Raw genomic sequence first — 20,614 nt, 5'->3', positions numbered from 1 at the left:
GAGATTATTGGAATTTATATCAAAGCTTTTAAGGTCGATATGGTTACATACAGACCTGTTGCAGGTTTCTACCGGGTGGTCACCTTGTGCATAATTAGTTGGGGAGTATATGTCTGGGTGAGTAGTCAAGATCTACATCATCGAGCTGGCTATTGTAGGCAGGCTTACACGTACTCCGTGGGCCGCTACTCAGGATGGCCGATTGTGAAATTGTTGGGTGTTTGGGGTCAGTCGCACGGTCTAGATACTGCTCACAACATATGATGCTTTCGTTTGGACTGGCAAATGATGTCGACTCTCACGGTATGTGACTGCTCTTACTTATATGTACAAGAGAGATGGAAGGTAGTGGTGTGTCATACCCAAGTAAACGGTGCACCTTTAGTGTAGCTGAAAGAAGATTAGAATAGGATGCAGACTGGTCAGTATGTTTATGGAGCTTAACACTACTAGCTTTAGTGACTGATTTGGATCTTTTGCAAGTGCTATAGGAATCAAGAGAGATTATATGTTTTTTAGATGGCCTGGACATTATTGGAAGTATTGTAAATATAAAGTTTAATTAAGTGAACGGCGTCAGTTATCAATTAACTTATTAGACGTGTCTTTGCACGTCTAATGGTAGGATAAGAACCAGCATTAGTTAAAAGCAAACACATTAACGTTATTGAGTGTAAAGAGGTAGACAGCATGAAAACTGGCGAAATTATTGCATGACGTTGAGTCCCAAAATGAAGTGTCAAGTTGATAGGACCCTATCAGTGATGAATTATTTATCGCTAATAAATGTTAAACCAAAGAGAAAAACTAATAAGAAAATAAAATGATACCACGTAAAAAAATCACAACCTTCAAAACGAGTTTAGATTTTCGCAGTGTTACAAATTGCAATGATTAATATAGGTCGATAGACCTCCAATCCTTATTACTGAAGGCTGAACAAACAAGCTATTTGAACAAACTTTTATCCGTTCACACCCACTTGAACTATTCGAACAGAATATTTGATCAAAATGCTCTATGATGAAATCTAACTGCCTACATCTGAGGACTCGTTCAATATGTTCAGATGTTATTGTTTAGCTCACAATGTCGCGGCAAGTTTAGGTTGGAGGTCAAGGTCGCCGTTGTTCATGATTCTCGTGTAAGCCAGTAGATGGATTGTTTACCTGAATGTAAAAAACATTTTCTTGTAGTTAGACTCGAGTTTTCTATAACAATTGTGTTTAGCTATTTCAGATAGTTTACACTAGTTCATTGGGTTTGAACCCAATGAATAATGTGGTGATTGCACCTAATGTAGATTGTGACATTGCCACCATAAAATATGTACTCTTTCAAAGAACCAAGTATGGTGATAAGCCTTTGTGATACGCATACTAAGTAATTGTGAGAATATTAGCACTAGCAAGTATGTTAGGCTATTTGCAAATCGATTTGTAAATCGATCTTCCTGAACTTGGGAAGAAATTTAACATTACTTCAGGTGTTTTAAAGTGTACTTTTGTAGGCTTGTGACTTCCGTGATCGTTGTATAATTGCTACCCCTTGACTGATCGCCAACAACTAGAGTTACGGGGAACTGAGTAGCTGCGGCGACACTATAATTTGTGGACGAACTAATCACGTATAAGATAACATGTCTCGGATATTGGCAGAAATTCATTCATCCATTAGGGTAAATATAGTTTTGGCATTATACCTCATGCTAGTTCGTGATAAGAACCCGAAATCTAATTCCTAACCTTGATCATCAACTGTAAATTATAATTGCGATTCCGGTAAAACTATATTTTATGGGCGACCTTTGAACGAATTTTTAAGTGACCTTGAAACTATTAGTCAATCAGAAGAGAGTTAGTATAAAGTGAAAACACATGATAAAAAACTTATGAATTACAGCGGATATTCTTCTTGTTAAGGTTAGATAAAGGTTCAGATGTCCTGAAATCATAATGCATAGGGTTAGGGTTAAGGTTAGATTTAGGGTTAAGGTTTAGGGTTAGGGTGCACAAGCCCAAGTCTATGGAGGCATCTATACGGTTTCCAATCATCGGTGTATATCGTACTGCCAGGCTGCACGTACTGTAACATCTGCAAAAGCCGCAGCCAATGTTACTGGTGACTTCATAATCCAATTTGCAACAATTATCATGATTTGCCTTAGTCTGAGTCGTGATCGAGCGAAGAAAGTGCCAGTTCGAGCAGATTTTATCTTCTAACATATAGTACAACGAAATCTAATGTCATCACGGCAGTCTGCACATCGTGCTGCAGTCATTTGATTGCCGCACTCACAGATACAGGAACTTCCTAATAGTCCCATCTGTTGTAGTCGCTCAAAAATCACCTCTTCTCTAAAATCTGCCGTAAAACGACCGAATATGAGCATCTCGTATTGAACTTAGCGCCGTGACGTTGAAATTCCTCAAACGCTTCTGATTGGCTCGTCCATAAATTAGAGTCTTACCGCGATTCCTCATACAGGTTCATAACCCTCATTTTGCCCTAGTTGTTAAGTGGACACCCTCAAGGTCAGTTTAGCGGCGCTCAAGGGTCATCCACGAATTGTAGTCTCACCGCTGCCTTACTTATACACACTTACTCTGATGCTACACAATGTAAGGATTCTCTACCCTACCTGACCAGGCTGTCTTAGTTTCTAAGTGCAGTGTAAGAATCCAAAGAACTCCCAGAAGAGCTGACTTATTTAAAAATTGGGAAAAAAGAATACAAACAGCACTAATGAGTTTTCATACTTGCTGATCCCCAAATTGTATTTACACATTGTCCATGTTGGTCATTGTGTTCCTTAAGGTGATGAGCATCTCAATGTTTGATGATCTATCCTAAGTACTGGGAATGTTTTGAACATTACTGGATAGCCTCAACGGTATATTCTGACCTTACTACAAATCACTAGAATCAGCAACGAAGTGGGAGAACTATCGAGCACTGTCCTTCCTAAAGTGAGTATTAGACCAAGAGAATGTTTTTTTACTACTTATTGATTGTGCTTTACGGTCTTAGATTAAAGTAACAACGTGGGCGTAGTAATTTAGCTCAATAGTACTTAGTCGCGTTAAGTTAGTCTTCTGTATGCTTCAAAACATTTAACAAAGAAGTAGAAGGATCGGAACGTATCCGTTTTTATCTTTGATGGTTAGTTGTAAAATCTAGGTCGGTACATTATTTTTTAATAGTACTGAGGTGAATTTCGGTGACAAAATTCCTTACTTCATAATGAACCTGTAGAGCTACTGTCAGTGTCTTAATTCTGGATGAACTAGGGTATGTGAAGAAACACTTAAACACCTCTTACACGTGCCTGGAATCCAGGCAGATACCCAAAAGATTATGAAGACTTATAACTTGAGCTTATCGAGATAAAATGAGATCATAAGTAATGTTAGCTAGCCAGTTCTAAACAAACGTATTTTTGAAATTGCATTACTCAGGTGACGTCTTGTCACTAACTAGAACATTTATCGACTTCAAAAAGTACATCAAGTTGCACAATTAGACTTTATTCCCCACAGAAAAGTTTTTACCAAGCACTTTATCGATTCTTCCGTTATGAAACAAAAATGACCATTCTATTTTTTATATACCCACGAGTTTCTGGTCGAACCCAAATGAATCACTTGTCAACGACACTGATAAGAGTTCTAGCTGGACAGTGCTTTCAAGGGTTCTTATTTTTTCTCGTATCCATAGTTGTCGATAATTTTCATACAAGCGCATTAGGAGCATCAGAAATCAACTTAAATGTTGGATTGATAAACTGCGAATCGTTACAATTCAACAAATGTTCAATAGCTCAAATTTAACTCACCTAATCATTTTTAAAGAAAGCGCTCCTCTAGTGGCTTCCAAGAGTAGTTTTTTGGCCGATTGATCTGACTCCGGTTTGATCTTATGGTGACGTTAACGATGTATACATGCTGTCAATTGTCGACTTGATTCGCGCTAGAGAATAACGGAATAAAATTAAAGAGGGTCGGTTCTGAAATGTCAAGTTACAAGCCATTATCTTCCCTCTATATACCCTGAAAGGTGATGCCATCCTCAAACTACGGTCGTTCATGTGATTGAATTTTCTTGGATCTAAAAACATGGCATCAAGAAACATTACTTGTGAATCGCAAATATGTTAACTACTGCAAATCAACAAATTGATGCCATAAGAGGTGTTTCCCATAAGTGCCGTTTTAACAACACAGGGGTAATCGTATCAACAGTAGAGGTCTGTCCCCGCTTCTCAGTTTTTCACTATCTTAAGCCTTATGCTAACTGCAGAAATAGCCTGTATTGAAGTAAAATGTAGCCAGCTAATCTGAGGGCTTGTTTTGTGGCTAGAGATTTTGTCCCACTTTCCATAGCTTCATGTCGCTTCATTTAAAGCATGGAAACAACATTCTCTAACAGTTTTTTGAGCTCAGTAAAAGCATCAACCTCAGGAAGATCATGTGAATGCTGGTTTCATAAGTTTTTTTTATAAACCCGGAGAAACTAAAACAGTTCAGTATCAAAATAACCGGAATAAAACTGCAAGAACTTTTCACAAGTCATTTCTACTAATCGGTTAGTTTTCTGCTTTTTTTCCGAACATTTTCTTGCAAGCTGAAATTATTTCAGCTAAAATTCGTAGCCTTTAAATATATTTTCACTATCAGGAAAGTTAATACGTTAATCATCAGGTCTGCTCTATTGGGGTCAGACTTCTATGTCTTCGGAAATATTTACTCTTTCTACTTCTCTTATAGATACAGTTCTTGAAACCAGTTTAGCGTCTTCCGGATTGGTGTGAAAAAACAGTTGCGATGCATCTTGTTTCTTTCGCTGGTAAGTGTCGTAGGTTTTTCAAATATTTGACTTAACAGTCCGATTCCTAAGAGAAGCTACGACTGAAGTTTATCAATGTTTTTAAAATGTTCAGTGACAATATTCGATAACGAGAACCAAGGATACTAACATGGTACTGGTAAAAGATCTTGATATATATCAAGGAGACCAGCTCGAGAGATTTGGTCATAGGGAGATTGACACCAGTAATGATGTAGTCTATATGAAGCAAGTAATGCTATAATTTAGGGGACACTTACAGCTACCATCGAAATTAAATCATATGGCTTGTTTGTAACCGTGATTCAGTTAATATGTAGTATCTATAACACAGAATCGTATGTGAGAAAGATCTGTTTACTACCGATGAAGCTATAATTAATTTCATCATGACGAAGTATGAGGAAAATCTGTCTATGAAATCAACTAATGACCCCAACAGTGTTTTCATCGAGCACACGTTATTCCTAGTAAGTTTGATTTCCAAATGTCGAAAAGTTGGGTCGAACTCTAAACTCATTGTCTCTTTCAGTGAACTTTAATATATCAACTCATCAGAGATCAGAACTCAGCACATTTTAGAATGGAGTTTCTTGCAGACTAATATTTCTTTTTGGGAGTTGTCTTCACGCGGTTCAACCAATTTATTTCGTACATTTAGTTTAATAATGTATGCGTTTTCAACGTGTTGCAGTCAGGAATTATCACTATTAAATGCCTAGAATTTTTTCATAATCACTAAGTTTCTTCATCTTCACTTCTCGTGTAATCATTACTTCCCTCGTTTATTGAAAGAATCACCTCCATTTTACCAATTCTTCAAGATAATTATTGCTGACTACTTTAGACTATACGTCAACATCCGTGGTGCATCAATGTTTTGGTTGGGGTGTTGTTTACGAAATTGAGAGGATGAAAAGCGGACAGTAACCCATCATATACAAATTTAATGATTTACGTGGCGTATTTATATTCTGGCTCCCTTTGTACCAGTGTTTATGTGCTTAAATAAATAGAATAAGTCTTAGTTTTTGTGCGATAAGAAGACATCTTTTAACACATAATGAGTTCGGACGTCGTGTATATACATGAGCTTATCATTACCAGTGACCTCAAGCAGTAAAGATTGCTTTTATACGGTTTTCAGAAGAGGACCTATTAGCATTATAGACAATAAGACGAGATATTCGACTGTTGTACGTAGACTAGTTGGTATTTTCGTTGTGTTTTGGGATTACCCAAATTTAATTTGGCGTAAGCTTTAATATAGTGAATAATCTCCATAACTACGTGGTGAAGAAGTAAAATGAATGCATATTTATTTATGCATAAAGTTAACATTGCACTAAACATGTCTGTTTTCCACGGAAGAGTTGTGTAGAATACGACTTATTTTCCCCATTTCAAGCAGTATTCATATTTATTAAAAAAACGTTCGATCTGTCTGTAATCATGAAGGTTTCTCTTTTTCAGATTTATGTAGGCTAACTTGAGCATCAAGTCACTAGCTGTTACTCAAATATTAACTATTAGAAAGGACGAAATTTCATTTGTTTCTTGAGATTACCAATAGTAGTATGAAATATGTAGTTTTGTTTTCTATGAGGAGGATCTCGAAAAACAATTATTTTTCGCGAGAACCCAAATAAAATAAGAAAATAATTAAATTTAGGTATGGTGATCATGTAATATTGAAAAGATTTTGTTGCCGCAGGATGACAATCCTTCCGCTATGACGTTATCAATGGCTGGTAACCTTTATATGTAATCACAGGTTTCATTAGTTTGCCATTTAGGATGTTGCTATTGTTATGAGTATTTTCTGTTATTAGATTGGACGAAATTTCGAATGTCGAAATCAATGGATAGAGTGCTAATCGATAGGTGGACTCACTGATATAATGTGACCGAGTGATGGCTACTCACGAGACCGTATGGTTGAGTTAGGCCCCTGAACAATTACTAACCAGATAAACAGTTTTTCACTCAATAAATAATATGCTTATATAAAAAGTACGGGCACAAAATAAACGTGGTTGAATATCATAGGTGACCGGAAAAAAGTGAACTTGTATGTCACTTTTTTCCAATCAATTAAGACATGACAACTAGGTGTCGTATCACCTCCTACACGAAATAATGTAGGATCTTTCTGAGGCAATACTGACGAGTCGGTACTTTTCCTTCTCTTCCTTTAGTTTTATAGTGAATTATGTTCTCGTTTCTCTTTGATTCCAAACTCATCATTGACAAGAAATTCAAGGTACTTCATTTCGCAACCGTCTCCTCTTTAAACAGAGCACTTGTAGCACGATATGATTCGCAAAGATCCGAGTAAGTAAGTTATAACAGGAAAATCCAGTGGTTCTCATGATATTGGTGCATGGCTTGTGGCGACTGATCTAGCGTATGCGCCGTCGACTCATATGAATATCACGTAACCGAAATTGGGGGTTCTGAGCTTGGATTCGAAAGTTTTGACTGTAATTCTACAGTTGAATATGCATTGATAGTGACTTTATGACTATTCATTGACGTACAATTTATTTATTTTTTGAACGCAAACATTTGTACAAAGGGGAGCCCAAATATAAATACTCCATATAAATCATTGAATTTGTATGTGTGCTGGGTTACTGTGCGGGTATCCGAACAGGGACACGTGGTTTTCTTAGGGATTACTCCCTGAGTCTTTGATCTAGGGGTCTAATCCAAAAGGCATTGAAGAGACGTCAGAAGTTGGAGTCCCATGGTAGTCGGTGACCAACAATTGGTTCATACGCCATTTGTTCCCTCAGGATCCTGGTGCTTATGTGACTATTGGTTTGGAGCCAGAATTTATCAACTCTCATAGGTAAGTCCTCCGAGCTCACTAACTCAGTTTAAGAGTCAAATCGCTTTTCATCCTCTCAATTTTGTAAACTTCACCCCCACGCGAGAAGGCAGTGAGTAGGGCCTTCTTGGCAATGGTTATATAAGTAGAATTCAGTTAGTGTTAAGCATAACACTAAATTATTTTAAAATAGAAATCAATTGAATTATGTTGTTTAATTTTGATCAAACTATTCTGTAGTTTTAGATGCATCATTGAAATCTACTTAGATTACTAGGAGTTCCTTATTACCCTAAATCTAGCAAACTTCCGGGAGATTTTGAAGCATGAGTTCACGTATTCGTGATCATATGAGATTATTCTTGTTAACTGTACTCAATGAAGACCCCCGACTGTTGTCGTAAGTCTAATTTCTTAACAATTATATGCTTTATCTGTAGTTTATGCACGCTAAATGAATTGACGTCTGTATTTGTACAAGAAATGAATATTGAACTCAGTGAAAATTGCTACTCAAAGCTTAAACATTTTGTGTGCTCTTTTTTGTATAATTTGATGAATGATGAGGTAAAATAATTCTACTTATTTTGTATGAAACTCAGGGAGTTGTAACAAATGGTGTGGATCCCCATGCTCAGAATTATTGCTTACCAGTTAAAAACTCTGTAAGTTCATTTTTGATTTATTAATAAAGCTTAAGACTGAATAATGATAAACCTAACATTCCTGTAAAAATTTGTCGGTTTCTTTTCGATTTATCAGTTATCATTAAATACTGGTATTCAAGATTGCTCTTATAAAGTTTAGTGAAGGCTGTTTTTGCTGGTGAGAGACATGCTTGTTTGTGCAATAAGTAGGTCCTTGATATATAGGGTTGTTGTTTTGTCAGGAAATATTTATTCTTCCGGTTACTGGCCTTGTTTTTGGTATTCGTTTATTCAGATATCTGAGTATTTATCACTTCACCACGTTGCATCATTAAGTTCATCTATTTATCCATATTCCATCCCCTCATTTTGATAATCTAAACTCATTAACTATTCATAATTACCTCGAACCCATCACAGCTTTGGAGTTATATCTATAATTATTTAACCTGGAATCAAGATGTTATTTTGTAAAGAAATTGTGGTTTATATTTTAAATTTCATGTTATAACAGAGAATGTGGTAACGCGTTACATATATTATTAGATGACTGTTTAGAAGCACATGTACTGTATTATGTTGCCATAGACAGAGTTCATCGTTTGTGTTTTGTGTGGCGCATATTTATTGGCGCTCTCTTGTACCAATATTCATGTACTGTATTATGGTGTTTCCGTTATTTCAAAGTCAGTGAGACTTTCCGAATTTCCTGATAAAATTAATTTTTATGGTGGTTGTGGAATTTAGATCCAATGTTTGAAAGTTTAGTAAATACACCATTTTACTTATACATTGATCTAGTTTCTCTCTTTTCACAAGCACTTCTAATCGAAATGGAAAAATAGGTTTAAAAATATTTAAACTTTCTTCAAATCTGGTGAGTTTTAAATATATATGTAGGTTAGCAAAGTCTTACATCTATGAAATAGTGATTTTAGTATTTAATATGTATGGGATAGATCTTAAAAGATTAACATTGACTCATTAAATAAACTAAGGTTTCAAGTGTTTCCTTATTTCTATCACAAACAACTGGCAGTACAACAGAAGATGGTTTGACTTTCTGAAAGAGTGTAAGTGTGGATGAGTACATAATAGCCGATTTGGCTTTGTCAATAGAATTCTTCCTCACTCAATCATTCAGTTGGGCTCTTGCATAGGAAGATTATATATCAAAACCAAACTCGGACACCGCACGTCACAACAATAGTGTTCGAATCCACAAACAATCCAAGCTTCAGTTTTTGATATTAACAAGGATCTCATTACTTTTTTTATGAAATCTATATGAGTTCGAAGGACTGAACTAAATTCTATTAAGACAGTTTGGTGTCAAAACATTTTCGCAACGGATCTATCCTTAGTCTTAGCACCGTTGTATTCTGACAATTTCGAACATAGCCTCACTTATGTCAGTTTAGACAGACGGTTAGTATCACTAGCACTCACAGAGAAGTTTGTAGCTCAAGAATGAGTCCACCAGGTTGATTACTATATTCTATTATATCCAATATTTTCTAACAACAAAATTTAACTTCTAAGATGAATATTCTAAGTACTGTATAACAGTTGCATTATAACATTGTATAACAGAATATTTATTCTTCGACTTTGTAATATTACTGGAACACCATATAACTAGCCCTATGATTTTAAGATTAAAGATGACGAATTTCATTATTTCTTTTTTTTACTAATTAAGTCTTCTACACCCGAAACACGAAGACGTGTGGTCATGCTTTCTCGTGATGAAGTAATGGCATTGGCGGCTGCTACTGTTACTGATAAAACAAATCACGTTGTATCTATATCAAACGATGGGGAAAGTGTTAGTAAGCGTATTAAAGTAAGTTGGTGTTCATTATATATATATATATATATATATATATATATATATATATATATATATATATATAGTTATTCTTTTAAGCGTTGAAAAAGGAAATACGTCTGGTGCAAGGGTAGACGTGCTTGTAAATAAAACTTAATCCTCTTGTAAGATTTATTTTTCATACAAATATCTTATTTAAGCACTTACCGTAATGCCGTTGAACTAGGCTTCATTAAATGCAATTTTAAAAGCAAGCGCTGAAGAGTAATATGGAGTAAAGTGAATAGGTAGAAGGTTATATTTATAAAGAGTTAGCAGTGTTCATTGATGTATAGTCAACTCAAAAGTCAGACATAACTAACTTGATTGTCATTATTAATTATATTCTGCAACATAAGTGTTTACTAAGACTCACAGTTTTTCTATATCAGTTCATGTGATAAAGGAGATTTTGTTTACTTCCAGCAGTTGAGTCCTAGTTTTTTGCGCAGTTTATATCAGCACAGTTTTACACAAATATTAATATGCGGCTGAGTATTTCATGAAGCTTCACAAAACCTTATTTTAATCTGAAATGAGATAACTTTTTTGTCAATTACGACCTTTTTATTGTAGTTTAAATTAACAGCATAATTTTTGTTAACAGATAGTACGTTGTAGTAAAATCCTTCATATTCGGTCAAGGAAAGTCGGTCTGTTCTTCACTCTTCAATCAGGTTTCTAAACACTAGTCTTATTCTTTTTTGATTAAATTTATTTATTTGAATACATAAATATTGGTGCAAAGGGGCATCAAATACATATGCGCCACTTCGTGTAGCTTGGTTAGTAATAGAGTACTAGTTAAGGATGGCAAATCTATTGATCAGGTAGTAAATCTTCATTAACTTAGGTGGTTAGAACATGTGTTAAGTATGTCCAACCACCGCCTACCTTGGACGGGCGATGTTTTTTGGTGTAGGAGGTAGGCTGGATGAAAGCTAGGGGCGGCCAAACCAAAATATGGCATCAGTGCATGAAGTCATCGATAGTTGTACTGAGCCATTTTAGTAGATGCAGACTACCTGATTGAGGTTTGAGTGATCATCGTAACCAATGGTTGGAGACTTAATGGCATGGGTCGAAATTATTCAATGGCCCAGGTGCACCATTCTTTTTATCCCCTCAAATTCTAAGCTTCTGAATGTTTCATAACTTTTTTTGTGTTTCTATTTCACTAATTTATATTTTCTCAAATCATATCTTTGATGCCTAAGCTTTTCTATTCTCACTAATAGTGTTACTACCTTTAATATTCCGGGATTCGGTTTGACAATTTAATCTCTGTGCTGATAGGGTATGACAATTTGAACCGATGTACATATGTACTAGGTTCTGCGTTACGGCTGATCGACTGAATGACTCATTAATTTGTTAATCTGAAGACTTGGCTCCTTCGTTGTTTCTATCCAAGAGTTCACTTCCGTAGCTGAAATTTATTTATCAATGTATACCAATATAAGTATGTTTGGGAGTCAGTCGATGTTTATATAAAGACGAAAACAATGGCCACTTCATTCAGTATGATGTTAATGTCAGTTGTTACAGATTGTCTCTCAAATAATATTCGATTTGTCTTCTTTTTTAAATGTATCCGCTTTGCTTAGTTAAGAGATTCTACGAACTGATTAAGCTAAAATACTCTATCATACTATAATTAATTTCATCATGACGAAGTATGAGGAAAATCTGTCTATGAAATCAACTAATGACCCCAACAGTGTTTTCATCGAGCACACGTTATTCCTAGTAAGTTTGATTTCCAAATGTCGAAAAGTTGGGTCGAACTCTAAACTCATTGTCTCTTTCAGTGAACTTTAATATATCAACTCATCAGAGATCAGAACTCAGCACATTTTAGAATGGAGTTTCTTGCAGACTAATATTTCTTTTTGGGAGTTGTCTTCACGCGGTTCAACCAATTTATTTCGTACATTTAGTTTAATAATGTATGCGTTTTCAACGTGTTGCAGTCAGGAATTATCACTATTAAATGCCTAGAATTTTTTCATAATCACTAAGTTTCTTCATCTTCACTTCTCGTGTAATCATTACTTCCCTCGTTTATTGAAAGAATCACCTCCATTTTACCAATTCTCCATGATCGGAGAAGTGAGGATTTCCAGTCTTTGAACTAGTACCCCCTAGTGAGTAGCTTTCATCTGCTTGTATACTTAAAGTGTACTTATAAACCAGAAATAAGCTACAGTAGACAGGTAAATGAAATTCATCAAACTTTGACAATGATCATTTGTTTATTTTAAATGATTAAACCACGCAGTACAAATAACCACCCGTCGTCTCAATCCGTTTTATAAGCTCCAAGTCTTTGTCAACTTATAAAAGTTGTTTTCTGAGGTTTGTAGTATTTTAGAGGAATAAAAAGATTTTCCAGTTATCTGGTTAGAAATAGATTGCAATGGTGACGGTACGTTCATCAATTTTATCATTCCTTAAATATTGACTATTTATCATTTTATATAAGCCTACTTCCGTATATTTTTTCGACGTGATATCGATTTATGCTTTAGTTGTATGTGACAATGTGAATAAGTAAATTTTGGGTGAAGTTCTGTGTTTTTATCGCCTAAAATTATTCATAATAGTAGAGACCCAGTTACTGTATGTTGCACTATATATATATTATATGGTTACCTGATTATTGTAAATATTTGATTGTTATGTTTTACTGTTTGTATTCACATATTTTCGGGGCGCAGAGCAATCCATTTACGTATGGCTTTCAGTGTTAATCAGTGCGAACTGACATTATGATCACTTTGTCTTATAACCAAATAAAGTCTTATGATGATAACTAACAGATTACACTAAATAACATGAATTAATCTCAAATAGGATTACTTCTACTACCTGATATCTCACTGAGACACATTAATATCAGTATACGTTATTATTATTATTATTATTATTATTATTATTGTGATTGTGATTGTTATTGTTATTATTTAACAAAGATGAAAACGTTCATAAATATTTTTAACCAACCCAAAATTACTATTGAAAAATGCGATTGAGTAGTGTACGCGAATTGGTTCACACTACTTAATAAACTATCGAACAGTATTATCCAAATCATTTTGCTGGCATAAATCAACATCTGAAATGAAGGATTTTTTTTTCTTATCCTTCGAAACATTGTTGCCTTATTTTAAACTACTTATCAATTTGATGAATGAATCATTTGAATGTATGTTATATAATTCATATAGGATTTATATGATAGATAAGAATGTCAAAGTATCTATTTCTTATTGGTATAATATTAATAACATTGAATTTCAAATTTATTAATATATTGAAACTAATCAGTTACTGTGAAATAATATTTTATTTTAAATACTTATTATTCACAATAGTGCACGCAGTGTCGAGTCACCTAGGCTGGTGGCCACATTGCAACATGGTCGATAGCATTCGATCTACACTAATAAGGACTAGACACGCAATCAATTGTGACTTGTCATTCACATTTATTTGATACAGTTGTTTTAAGTATTAGAATAACCATGAAACAAATTGAAATTTAAATGATATGCTTGTTTCAAACTAAATCTCTTTATTTTGTATGTTTATTTCGTTGTTTTTCTCTCTCTGTAAATTCAATTCAATGTAGCAATTACGTCAAACTCCACTAATTGGAACTAGGTCAACTGTTCGAACATTTGTGAATAAACCTATAATGATTAATGAAGTTAAAAGTCCAACCTCATCTAATTTAGAGGTTACTCCTCTTAGAAATATTCAACTCATACAAACACCTAGAGTGATTGAATCATCTAATCAAAAAACGGAATCTTTTAAAAGTAACTCTACTAACAACAATAATAATTCAACTACAATGTCTATCAATAAACCAAATTTACCCGCATTTATTTCTCAGTCTTCAATGAATGATTGTAAACGTCATATATCTGTTCCGTCGTCTTCATTTAATTCTGCCACTAATACTACTACTATTAATAATAGCATCAATAATATTTCAGCTACGAAAACAGGTATAACAATAAAGCGACAATTAAGTGAAGCAGTGATATCAAGTGAGTAATCAGTAAAAAAACATTGAAATTGGAAATTCTTTTTTATTACAGTTGTCATTTTGATAATAACTATATTTTTTGTTATATCCCAACGGGTAGAAAATGATATTTCTGACGTTTCGTGACTTAATGTAAGCTATTTCTTCAGGTTAACTATTAAGTCATGAAACGTCGGAAATACAATTATTCTACTCGTTGGGATATAACAACCCAATACTCAATTTATTTGAAATTTTCAAGTCTAACCTTGGTATTGATACTTATAAACTGCTTATAAGCACTGGGTTTCTTCAGGTTCGTTACAACTCATTGGATCCCGTCGGTCTACTCCAGATGACCATGAGTTTGACCATAAACGAAGGATATTACGTAAGGAAATTGGGCAAAGCTTGCGTAAGGACCGAGAAGCCTGGTGGTCGAAGCGTGCTAATGAGCTGGAAGCAGCAGCTGCATCTGGTAACTACCGGAAGCTCTTCCAACTTATCCGAGCCACTGGCAGCAAGAAGTCTGGCGTGAGCGAAACAATCTGCGAGGATGATGGTATGCCAATCACTAACATCCATCGACGTCTTGGACGATGGGCAGAATTTTTCGAAGGGCAGTTGAACTGGCCTGTTGCTCCGGCAACATCGGTCAAACTGTCCTGCCCTCCATGGCCGGTGACGACTGATCCACCAAATGAGGCGGAAGTCCGCAAGGAACTCCAACTCTTGAAGCGTTACAAATCACCTGGCCCAGATGACTTACCTCCGGCTCTTTTTATATATGGTGGTGACTTTCTGACTAAGGAACTGACAAGGTTGTTTACAAAGTTCTGGGAGCTAGAGAGTGTACCAACGTCATGGAATGAGTAGATAGTTGTTCCTATCTTTGAAAGGGGTTCACGTCGTTTCTGTAACAACTATCGGGGGATAAGTATACTTCCGATTGCGTCCAAGCTAGCGGCTTCCGTCATTCTTCGTAGGTTGTTCAAAACCCGAGAAAGATTGACTCGCGAGGAGCAGGCTGGGTTTCGTTTTGGTCGAGGATGTATTGATCATATCTTCACCCTCCGCCAAATGTTAGAACACCGCCATACTTATCACAGGTCAACAATCGTAGTGTTTCTTGACATTAGGGCTGCCTTCGATTCGTTGGACAGGACTGTTCTCTGGGATTGTCTATTGAAGAAGGGTGCAAAAAGTTTAACATCTTAAATGCCCTATATACAAACATCTCAGGCAGAATAAGGGAATACAACCACCTCTCTCTGTTGTTTCATTCGAGCAGTGGGGTTAGGCAGGGTTGCCCAATCTCACCATTCCTCTTCAACTTTGCTATCGACGACATTCTGGAGACAGCTCTGATGGATGTAAGTAATGGCGGTGTGGATCTGTTACCTGGAGAAAGACTTCTCGACCTTGAGTATGCGGATGATATTGTCTTACTGTGCGATAATGCCCAAGGCATGCAATCCGCACTTAATCAGTTGGCAATCAGTGTCCGTAGGTACGGTATGAGCTTTGCACCTTCGAAGTGCAAAGTACTTCTACAAGACTGGCAGGATCCTAATCCTGCACTCACCCTGGGTAGTGAGCAGATAGAAGTATTCCAGAAGTTCGTGTATCTGGGTAGCTGCATAAGTGCTGGTGGGGGTGTGAGTGATGAGATCAATGCACGTATAGTGAAGGCCAGAGCGGCTTATGCCAATCTGGGCCATCTTTGGCGCCTTCGTGATGTTAGTCTGGCTGTAAAAGGTCGGATCTACAACGCGTCGGTGAGAGCAGTTTTGCTCTATGCTTGTGAAACCTGGCCTCTCCGAGTTGAGGACGTTAGACGACTCTCTGTGTTCGATCGTCGCTGTCTCCGAAGGATTGCTGACATCCAGTGGCAACGCCATGTCAGTAATGCAGAGGTTCGGCATCGTGTGTTCGGGCACAGAGACGATAATGCAATTGGTGTCACCATCTTGAAACACCGACTTCGGTGGCTTGGACATGTTCTCCGAATGTCGTTCCGGAGAATTCCACGTCGTGCATTATTTGCCGACTCTGGAAGTAGTTGGAAGAAGCGGAGAGGTGGTCAGTGCATGACATGGTGTCGTGGTATGAAAGAAATCTGCAAAGGACTGGCTTGTGTCGGTCCTTCACGACCCCTGGTTGGGGTCCGAGAGATGGTGCTACACAGTGGCTAGAGACGTTATCAGATATGGCTCAGAATAGAAGCGAGTGGCGATCCTGCTGTAACCTTCTTTTACTTCATAAAAAGTGGTTGTGTCTTCCTTACCTGAAAGATTTCTTCCGATTGTACCTTTCCGTTCCCTCATTACTACCACACTACCTTACACCAATCTCTTCGTTATTGTTCTCTTTTTTTACGCTCCTTACCTTTTTTTCTTTCTCCTCGAATTCTCATTGTTTTGTGTGGCGCATATATATTGGCGCTCTCTTGTTCCAATATTTATGTGTTCAAATAAATAAATAATATTTTGATTTGTATATTGTCTTAATCATCATCAGTAACGTTTCGTTATCCACTTTTTAAAAATCATTGTTTAAATGATTAATGGTAGTAAAAAAAATGTTGATTAAGAGATTTCAGCAGTTTAAAAATCCCCATAGAATATTTGAGCGAACAATTGTTTTCAATAACTTCATCATCAGGCTCTACAGTTATAAGTCCATAATTATAATATTTTACAAAGGTCAAAAATAAGGCATGTATTAATGAGTTTGACAATGTTATGTGTTAAAAAAAAAATGATGAGCGTTTGCATATATCGTAACAGATGCAAACGCTCACCATTTTTTTTTTAACACATAACATTGTCAAACTCATTAATACATGCCTTATTTTTGGCCTTTGTAAAATATTATAATTATGGACTTATAACTGTAGAGCCTGATGATTAAGAGATTTATTAAGTAATTTAAATTTGTAATACTTTATGAAGAATTTCCAAGTCTACATCATTGAAATAACAGATTTGTGTTTTTGAGCAGGTTCAAAAATGTCCTGGTAAACGTGAACTGTGGCTAACAGTGGAATCCATAACAAGCTTTTCGTTCTGTTTTGGACTCGTCAGCTGTCTACACCTTCATCTAGTGTTGATCTTTACACAAAAACTCGAATCATATAACTTCAAGCGCTAGCGCGTCACTTACTAAACTCCTGAGTCCATATCACAACCAACTTGTTCAACAGGTATGAAGTTTGAAGCGAAAGGTATCGGATTCAATTCTAAGTATATATATCAACACTAAGATTCAGATGCATCCAGCTGACTAGTCCCAATTAAAATGGAACGCGTGTTATTGATCCCATTGCTAGCTCCAATCCAATCTTACTAAAACTTGTAATTTAAGGATAGTATTGAGGTAATTCGCTCAGGATTCACATGTGCCAATAAGGACCGACCAACTGCAGTGCGTAACACTAACAATATGAAAACTGAAACCCTTGCATATGAATAATATTCTTCTGCAGATTTTATCTACAGTATACATCGGAGACGGATTATATATTGCTTAGGTCATAGGTATGTCTACATGTTCGACATTATCAACGACCAAATTTATTGATCATCCATATGCGTGTACCTGAGTTTGTGCTATAGTCATAGGCAGTTTTTAAAAAAAATGTAGTGCCAAGCTGGTGTCTAAGTAAAAAAATTCCTACTTAAATTCATTGTATAACTTTTTACTGATAAGTGTGAAATCCTTACAAGGATTATGACTGAATCATCGAACTGTTCACAAAGAGCTTTAAATCTAAAAATGGCATATATTTTCAAGACATTATTGAACTTAATAAAATAACCACAAAGAGTTTAAGAACATTTAAACAATAGGTGACTGGGTGTTATTTACATCGTCAACAATATAAATAAAAGAATTCGTCTTTGAACTAAGTAAATAAGAGCCAAATTATTGTCCTGTATATGAAAAACTAACCCATGGCTATTTCAAACGAGAATAATATTAACAATTGGCGGAAATAAATTAGTTATTACTATTCAGAAAACCAGGAAACAACGTGCAGTAAACGTTTTAGAAAGTAGGGTGTATAATAAAAGCTAACAATGAGATGAAGAATGAGACAAATCACGAAAATAGAAGTATAAATGAAGACTATACTTGGTTCGTTACAATCGAGAAATTGCTCTTGTTATAGTAAATAAGCCTTACAGTTGGTAAATGGGTAGCTCATTATTAGTATCATTCTCAATAAATAGTATGTTCTCAGAAAAAAGCATGGAATAATTGAAGGTTATCACGTTTAAGGGAAACTTCCAAAGGAGTTAATTCATGCACTGGTATTTTAGTTATTGTAAACAATTTATCAAATAAATAGGTCTACTTACTCAGCATTGAGTCACACTGTATACTTAAGGGGTAAGCATACTTCCCTTTTGTCCTCTCTTCATTACTCTATAGTTAAGAAACACGGTCTATGGGACTAAAAGACACTCATACGCTACAGGTTTTTGACTATAATCGTCTTTAAAACATTGCTTGCATATCATGGAACAACCATGTGAGGAATTTTGAGGTAGGGCATAGAATACCAAATGAAGATGCCAAATTGGCTGATGAGGTTATGAAGTTTTATACATTGAGGTAGTTTGGACATATATTACGTATGTCTAACCATCGCCTACCTCGATGGTGAATGCTCGCTGGTGTAGGAGTAAGTTGGAGAGAAGCCAGGGGCAGCCAAACCAAAATGTGGTGTCAGTCCACGAAATCATTAGCTGTTGACGTGAGCTATGACAGTAGGTGAAGATTATAGTCGTAGTCAATGGTTGAAGATGTTGTGTAACCCAGCTCAGAATCAATTACAATGGCACAGTTACATTAGCGTTCTCTAGGTTTTGATTTTCAGTATTCATTCATACGTACTTTTTCACTCTATTCTTTCGAACCATATCCCCGATGATTAGTCTTCTTCCGTATCATCGTCACTACATTATTTCGATCTTTGCAATTTATTTTGTTAATCTAATCTCGTGATAACGTGTTATGGAAACTAACCAATACGCATTGTTGTCAGGTTCTACGTTGATTGTAACTGATTGAATGACGAACTGTCTATAAAAGCTAGTGATTCCACCCGTGTGTTCAAGCTGAAGTACGTGGAGTCGGATTCAAATATATAGTCTACATCGGTCGATGATACATAGTCCGAACTTTTAGATCACTTGTGTTGATAGTTTTGTTTTTAAATCAGTGGATGAAGTTTCCACTAACTCAATTTTGTTTTAATCTAGTTTGTGGATTGCACTGTGTACGCATTTTTGTGTATAATTTTTTCTAATTTCAGTTCGACCTGCAACTAGTCGTTTGTTAGACAACAATTAAAATTAATGGTTTCGATACATATAACGATCTCGACGTGTATGGATATAGAGAAGATCGTATTCTCATACTTCTGTTTTGGAAGCATTCATTTCGATTCAAAGAAGATAAGACGCTTATTTTTTCGTTCTGCATTTCTTTTCATACACATCTTCATGTTATTATTAGTGTACGCATACAAAAAAGATGATTTCCAGCTTTCTGATTCTGTTAAACAACAATCAAAATGGGTGTCATAGATTTATTTCTCTAAATTTGTAAATAATCAGTATTTGCCTGTTCACTGTTATTATTTATACCACAGGTTATTTTTAAATACTGCATAAACAGAGTTAAACAATAGCTCTATAATCTTTCATTTGTTCATGAAATTCATGTAAATGGTACTGTATTCAATAGAGATTTATTATTCACTATGTATAAATATAAATACAAATATATATTTCCGTATTTACTTTTTAACATAATTACACACTATCTCGTATTAGTCGATAAAAATTAGGCTGTAAATACTGAAAATATAATGTTATCTACAAATATCATGCTTTGAATGCACAGAAGATAATCATCGTGGTTGTCAGTGAGAATTCGTTGACCTTTGTGAATCTAATAGGGCTTACGGCGAAAATGGCTCGTGATAGCTTTTTCACATTGTGTTAGAATCCTACGGAGGAAATAAATTTCCCCAAGATAACAGACACGCCTTATTAACGATTATCAACTAGTAAAGAGTGTCGATTTAAGTCTTCTTGCCGATTGAATCCAACTGCCTAACATAAAAAATAGTGCTCCGTGAAGTCAAGTCACTTAGATTAGTGGCCCCAGTGTAACTTAAGCTTAGACAAGATGATAATGTAAGTAAAGCCAGAACAAATATTGATGCAGAATAGTATGAATTCATTTTGTTCCGAGGTTTCTCGTCAGTCGCTTACAACCAAATATGTGATAGAATTTTTACATTGAGATAATGTGAAACAATTGCCATGAATGTATGTAGATAATTGGAATGAAAAACCGCCCACTTC

The 20,614-nt window shown here is 35.6% G+C and overlaps 1 protein-coding gene across 2 annotated transcripts; it reads left to right on the top strand.

Moving 5' to 3' along the window:
- The first annotated feature begins 1,088 nt into the window (after nt 1–1,088).
- MS3_00001414 (uncharacterized protein) lies at nt 1,089–20,039 on the top strand. 2 transcript variants are annotated; one of them, XM_051208871.1, is made up of 9 exons: nt 1,089–1,144; nt 2,818–2,969; nt 4,767–4,845; nt 7,919–8,078; nt 8,119–8,245; nt 8,281–8,343; nt 10,028–10,171; nt 13,830–14,253; nt 19,555–20,037. In XM_051208871.1, exons 4-9 carry the CDS (start codon nt 8,005–8,007, stop codon nt 19,590–19,592), a joined length of 870 nt encoding a protein of 289 aa, XP_051074270.1. In that variant the 5' UTR covers nt 1,089–1,144; nt 2,818–2,969; nt 4,767–4,845; nt 7,919–8,004; the 3' UTR covers nt 19,593–20,037. The 2 variants fall into 2 exon arrangements, with proteins under 2 accessions (XP_051074270.1, XP_051074269.1); XM_051208870.1 differs by having other exon boundaries at nt 1,089–8,078; nt 8,119–8,343; nt 19,555–20,039.
- Nucleotides 20,040–20,614: the final 575 nt, after the last annotated feature.

This window comes from Schistosoma haematobium, chromosome 1 (assembly GCF_000699445.3).
Source record: "Schistosoma haematobium chromosome 1, whole genome shotgun sequence".
Classification (NCBI taxonomy): Eukaryota; Metazoa; Platyhelminthes; class Trematoda; order Strigeidida; family Schistosomatidae; genus Schistosoma; species Schistosoma haematobium.
The sequence above is the reverse complement of the archived record's forward strand: the minus strand, read 5'-3'. Positions and strand labels throughout refer to the sequence as shown.

Coding starts and splice junctions, on each gene's coding strand:
- MS3_00001414 (XM_051208871.1), top strand. CDS start 8,005: ATGAGTTCACGTATTCGTGATCATATGAGATTATTCTTGTTAACTGTA. Junction 8,079..8,118: donor GAAGACCCCCGACTGTTGTC/GTAAGTCTAATT, acceptor CTTTATCTGTAG/TTTATGCACGCTAAATGAAT. Junction 8,246..8,280: donor ATAATTTGATGAATGATGAG/GTAAAATAATTC, acceptor TATGAAACTCAG/GGAGTTGTAACAAATGGTGT.